Source organism: Squalius cephalus (genome assembly GCF_949319135.1).
Source record: "Squalius cephalus genome assembly, chromosome: 12".
Taxonomy (NCBI): domain Eukaryota; kingdom Metazoa; phylum Chordata; class Actinopteri; order Cypriniformes; family Leuciscidae; genus Squalius; species Squalius cephalus.
The window spans coordinates 38,783,112-38,789,516 of NC_137133.1; the positions used below are offsets into that span (position 1 = coordinate 38,783,112).

Below are 6,405 nucleotides of genomic sequence, written 5' to 3' on the forward strand. Positions count from 1 at the left end.
TGGACCTCTGAACTCCTCCAGCCCGAGCTGGACCTCTGAACTCCTCCAGCCCGAGCTGGACCTCTGAACTCCTCCAGCCCGAGCTGGACCTCTGAACTCCTCCAGCCCGAGCTGGACCTCTGAACTCCTCCAGCCCGAGCTGGACCTCTGAACTCCTCCAGCCCGAGCTGGACCTCTGAACTCCTCTAGCCCGAGCTGGACCTCTGAACTCCTCTAGCCCGAGCTGGACCTCTGAACTCCTCTAGCCCGAGCTGGACCTCTGAACTCCTCTAGCCCGAGCTGGAGCTCTGAACTCCTCTAGCCCGAGCTGGAGCTCTGAACTCCTCCAGCCCGAGCTGGACCTCTGAACTCCTCTAGCCCGAGCTGGACCTCTGAACTCCTCTAGCCCTAAACTCCTCTAGCCCGAGCTGGACCTCTGAACTCCTCTAGCCCGAGCTGGACCTCTGAACTCCTCTAGCCCGAGCTGGACCTCTGAACTCCTCTAGCCCGAGCTGGACCTCTGAACTCCTCTAGCCCGAGCTGGACCTCTGAACTCCTCTAGCCCGAGCTGGACCTCTGAACTCCTCCAGCCCGAGCTGGACCTCTAAACTCCTCCAGCCCGAGCTGGACCTCTGAACTCCTCTAGCCCGAGCTGGACCTCTGAACTCCTCCAGCCCGAGCTGGACCTCTGAACTCCTCTAGCCCGAGCTGGACCTCTGAACTCCTCCAGCCCGAGCTGGACCTCTAAACTCCTCTAGCCCGAGCTGGACCTCTAAACTCCTCCAGCCCGAGCTGGACCGCTTTGGACCGGTGTTCGGCGGGACACAAACCCCGGCCGCCGGCCCAGACCCGATCAAGCCCCAGGAGTGACAGTGGAATCGTGACTAGCCCTGACACGCACTAGCTTTTGGCCCGACAGTGGAAACACGGCTAATGACGTCACACTAGTTTGCTTGAAGTATACCAGGACTTTAAGTCTATCAACATTAAATTAAATTCAATATGGCGTCTAACCTGACTAAGGTCCATGGCAATAAAATGAAGTAATTTGTAGTGCAGATGAAGAAATACTGGCTGAGTGTTCTGTTTCAGGTGAGCTGATGCTCTCCGCTGGGAATGTAAACGGTTCCTGTCTTTGTTTCAGTGGACTGGAAACACAGAGCCGCAGAACTCCGTCTCTTCAAAAACTGCGCTTTAAATCTCTTGACAAACTAAAAGACGTAAATGACATTTGTATGTATTCTAAATAAAGATATAGATTGTACTGAATGTAAGCTTGCTTATTTTGCTCAAGTTCAGGATTTATTGAGTCCACGTCATGAAAACTAGAATCTGCTTCTAACCGCAGGTCGAGATCCGTCGCACAACTCTGCAATGCTGTTTGCGAATGTTCGTTGGAACGATGGTTTCGGGAAACACCGACTCGTTGAACTGCTGATAACGACAGAACTTGCGACCATATTTGGCTAACGATGCTCTCGGGAAACACCCCCCAGGTCGGTACGGGTCGTGGGATGCACGTGACAGCGTGGTGCCGGTCCAGATGGGTTGTGTTCAGCATCGGGACATGCGCTTGCGGTACTGCTCCACTAGGGGGACCAGACAGCGTGGAGACGAGCACTGGAGCATGAAGAGGTGTTGGAGGAGGTCCCCAGCGCTGGCTCTCTGCATGGGGTCACGGGTCAACATCGAGTCCAGAAAGTCCCTCAGAACCGGAGAGATCTGCGGATAGGAACATCCCAGAATCACCGCACATGAGAACTGGAAAATAATGCCGCTTACATTATGTATACAACGTAATAAATAAAAGGTGTGTAAATAATACTAAAACACTGATTTCATGCAGGAATGAGTTGACATAAAAATCACTAAATTGTCTGATGACCATGAACGCCATAAAGTCCCCAAAAATCTGCTTAATGAGATTTAGGGCCCTATTTTAACGATCTAAGCGCATGGTCTAAAGCGCAAGTGCACTTAGTCCGAATCCACTTTTGCTGGTTTAACAACGGGAAAATGGTCGGTGCTCCCGGCGCATGGTCTAAAAGGGTCAACCATATTCTCTTAATGAGTCATGGTGTGTTTTGGGCGTAACGTGCAATAAACCAATCAGAGTCTCGTCTCACATTCCCTTTAAAAGCAAAGTTGCGCTCGCACCGTGGTGGATTTCGCTATTCGCTATAGGAATTTGATAGTGGAAAGACCGAATGCGTCTCCAGCGCGCAAACGGATCTGATCATGCGCGAGGTTAAAGGTGTGTGTGGGTGTGTGTGGTTAAAGCTCAAGCAGACCATCTACAGGATGAGCTAGATTCCACCATATCTTTATGTACACAATAATATTCTTTTACATTGTAATCCTTTTTTAATTTATTTGGCATGTTTGTGTTCTGCTGTGCGTCCCTGTGTGTGTAATAAGCAGAGTGTGTGTGTTGTGGACCCGCCTATAGACACACATTACTAACGCACTCTTTAAATAACAAAAAAAATATTGCTCCATTGACTATAGACCAGGTTTCAGCCGGTCAACGGCTCAGTGTATTTCAGTTCCTCAAACGCAGCGCTCATCAATGCTCCTGCACACACACTCGTTCTCAGACCAGCAGCTCATGGACACAGATGGGCACAGATGTGTTCGCTATTTAAACAACGTGTCGCAGGACGTGAAAATGAAAACTGCGTCGGGCTGAAATTAGCGTAAACACACTCGCGTCGCGCCTGGCGCTGCATTGTGATAGGACCTTTAAAATCACAGTTTGCATATAGAAAATGAAGCCTATTTTATATTTTTGTAATTGTAATGTTTGACATCATGGTGACACTTTACAATAAGGTCTTATTGTATTAATATTTTGAATTTTAGTTAGCATTTTAATTTAAGATTTAGCTATTTTTATGTGCTTTTAACATTTAAATTATTAAATATTTAGCTTAAATTTATTTTTATATATTTTTTATTTATATATATATACATACACACACACTATATTTAATTTTTATTTCAGTAAACGAAAACAATTTTGGTAAAACTTTACAATAAGTTTGCAAGTGTTTACATTAGTTAACGAACAAACAACAGAAAATACTGCTAAAGCATTTTTTAATCTTAGTTTTATATATATATATATATATATATATATATATATATATATATATTAGGGATGCCACAATTCTCAATATAATATTGAACCGTTCGGTACGACATCCACGGTTCAATACGCGCTTGTGAATTGCGGTTTTTTCGGTTTTACGTTTAAATAATTTATGTGCGTTTTATTTCTCTCCGAATTGACTGTTTGTGTGTGCCTGTAAGTCTACAAGCTGATAAGGAAATTCCCCGCGAGTAAATATTCAATATGCTCTAAATTTAGGGGGCGCTTAACCATCATTCCACACTTTAACATGGCGAGCGGCGGTGAAGTGAGGCTACAGTACGAGGAAGCGCCGGCGTCTTTCAAATCCGTGGTGTGGGGACATTTCGGTTTTGCCGTTGAGTATAGTGCCGAGGAAGAAAAAACGGTAAACAATAAAAATAACTGTGTGCAAGCATTGTTTTACACGTGTAGCCTACTCAAACGGAGACACTTCCAACATGACTGCACATCTGCGGCGCCATCACCCAATATCACTGTCTGAAGGCACATATGTTTATTTGAAATGGTCAATTTAAAGGGGTCGCACACCGGACGCGCAGCGCCACGTCTTTTAAATTCGAACACATTATTCTCTATGAGTGTACGTAGCGCTACACACACCGTCGGCGCCTTTCGGCTCAGGACCGTGTTCAAAATCCTGCCGCGCCACAGAATGCCATCTATATAGTTTTACATTAAATGTACATTTATTTGTCTCAAATCGTCGTTAATGTATATACTGACTTCACCCTGTGCTGCAATATACATTTAGTTTTACATTCATTCACAGAAATCAGCTGCTTGAATGAAAATTGCTGATGTTATCGGATTTTCAGGTGACATTCAGTTAACGGACGCTCTGAGGTAAAGAGATGTCAGTGTTAATTGTATATTATACAATACACTAAGAACTAGTGGACTTTGCTTAGCTTTTAAGTAAAATAAAGGAGTATTGCAATAAATCGTTTTTATTTTTTTCTCCTTAACCTCTTACTGTTCCTATTGCCTAAGCACAGAATAACAAAAAAACACTATTATGTGTCAAGCCATCAGAACCGAACCGAACCGAAAACCGTGGTTAAAAAACCGAGGTATGTATTGAACCGTGGGCTAACTGTATTGTTGCATCCCTAATATATATATATATATATATATATATATATATATATATATATATATGCATCTGTTCATATTATTTAAAGGACTGAGCGAACATGAACTAACATTAAGATTAAATGAAGATAATTATTAATAAATAAAAGATATAATAACGATTAATAAACACTGTAACAAATGTATTGCTTAATGTTAGATGATGCATTATGAGAGGTTATTGTAATGGTACCACAATCTTTAACACTTTTAGCCAAACGGCACGCTAGTTCTGACGTCATGTCGTCTTTACCTTGCTGGTGTTCCTGGCAGAAGGCGCCGGCTCGTCCCGAAGTCTCTTCATCGCTGCTATAGGCGTCTCGCTGAAATATGGAGGTTCTCCATCAACCATCTCCACCACCATGATTCCCAGAGACCACACGTCCACCTACACACACCAGACAACACGACCGTCTCACTTCAGCAGAATCACTACAGTCGTCACCTTTCCGTTCAGCAACCAGGAATCACACTTTACAACAAGGCTTCATTGAACAGGATTACATAAGAATTATTATGAACTGCATAATAATTAAAGGGGTGGTATAATGCCCTTTTCACAAGATGTAAAATAAGTCTCTGATGTCCCCAGAGTGTGTGTGTGAAGTTTTAGCTCAAAATACCCCACAGATATTTTTATATAGCATGTTAAAATTGTCACTTTTTGAGGGTGAGCAAAAACACACCGTTGTGCGTCTGTCCTTTTAAATGCAAATGAGCTGCTGCTCCCGGCACAGGGGGCGGAGCTTCAAGAGCTCCTGTCCTTTTACCTCACACACACATGCACTGAACATTTCAAAAACTTTTAGCCTTTTATTTTCAAACCGGAGTCAGACAATGATGGAGAGACTCAAGAAGAAGTGACAACATGTAGAAGCAACAGGACATTTCTGAATGGTTAGTTGATGAATTTATGAAGCTGATGTTGAGTTATTAGGGGGCGGGGTTTATGTAAATTCTAGGGTTGGTGATGTCACTAACCCGGGAGGAATGTGGTGTAGTCTCTACCAGTCGTTTGTTGTAGTCCTTAAAAAGCGATTTCTTTAAAAGCAAATATCTCCCTTTGCTCTGAACTTTGAGCGTCGGAACTTTGCAGATGTTGTTTATGCTCAAACAGCAACATTACACACTAACTAAAGTTAGAGAAGTCAAATCATATTCAACCTCCCCTTTAAAACTTACAGCATTTTTTTATCTCAGTTATTGTTTATTTCAACATTTCAGCATTTTAAAAATCCAAAGTTGTATTTATGTTAACGTAGATTATTAAATGGTTTATATTGTTCTTTGTTATTTAATTGAGACCTCATTGTAAAGTGTTATAAACCATCTCTAGCTTCATCCCGCGTGATCTGATCAATGAAAAGCTACATTTACGGCATATTGCAGGTACTTCTGTTCATGCACGATTGAGTTTGTTGACCTCAGTGCCGTACGGCGTCTTGGAAACCACTTCCGGAGCCATCCAGTAGGGAGTTCCCACTAACGACTTCCTCTTGGGAATGTCTTTGCTGATCTGAGCGCAGAATCCAAAGTCGGACAGTTTGACCTGTAAAACGAACAGAAAGAGACAAACTGACAAATGATTCTCCACGCATTACTGGATTACTGCAATTTCAGTCTAAATTTCACATTTAATTCAATGCATTACTTGCCGTTTCTTTGTTATTATTTGGGTAATTTCTGAGACCTGGCATTAAAGAGCAATGCGTATGTTTTTCACTTCATCGAACAGGATGAACTATGAATAGCGTATGAGAACGACAGTGTGACAAACAATGGTACATTCATTCAAACTTCTGTTTACACGAAACATCGTAAGTCAATTATAACTGGAAAATCAAAGGACTTCAACTTTATTTGCTTTATAAAGCATGTGAAATACACATAAATGTTTGGTTTCAACTATAACGAGTTTCAAAGATTTAATGGCGTGGACGTTGATTTTTTTTTTTATATGCAAAACTGTTAGCCAATCACAGCAGTGGGCGTTTACTTCCAACTCATGAATGAGACACGCCCACAAAAACTGAATGTTTGAAAGAGAGGGTAAAAAGCTTATTACTTCTAAATTACTTTTAAAGTCCCCCTGTGGAGTAAATCCAGCTTTTAGTGTTGTTTATGTGTCTATTAATCTGCTT

General features: G+C 42.5%; 1 protein-coding gene across 4 annotated transcripts in view; it reads right to left on the bottom strand.

Annotated features, from left to right (window-relative positions):
* Window positions 1-553: 553 nt before the first annotated feature.
* pak6b (p21 protein (Cdc42/Rac)-activated kinase 6b) overlaps window positions 554-6,405 on the bottom strand; it is a 31,880-nt gene continuing 26,028 nt past the window's right edge. For 3 of the 4 annotated variants that reach the window (XM_079888967.1, XM_079888968.1, XM_079888965.1), the window contains 3 exons: window positions 5,688-5,813; window positions 4,518-4,652; window positions 555-1,701 (listed from right to left, as the gene is read on the bottom strand). In XM_079888967.1, the coding sequence (XP_079745093.1) occupies window positions 1,534-1,701; window positions 4,518-4,652; window positions 5,688-5,813 (429 nt within the window). In that variant the 3' untranslated portion in view covers window positions 555-1,533. Of the gene's footprint in view, window positions 1,702-4,517; window positions 4,653-5,687; window positions 5,814-6,405 lie in introns of all 4 variants that reach the window. The other variant, XM_079888966.1, reaches the window with a different exon arrangement.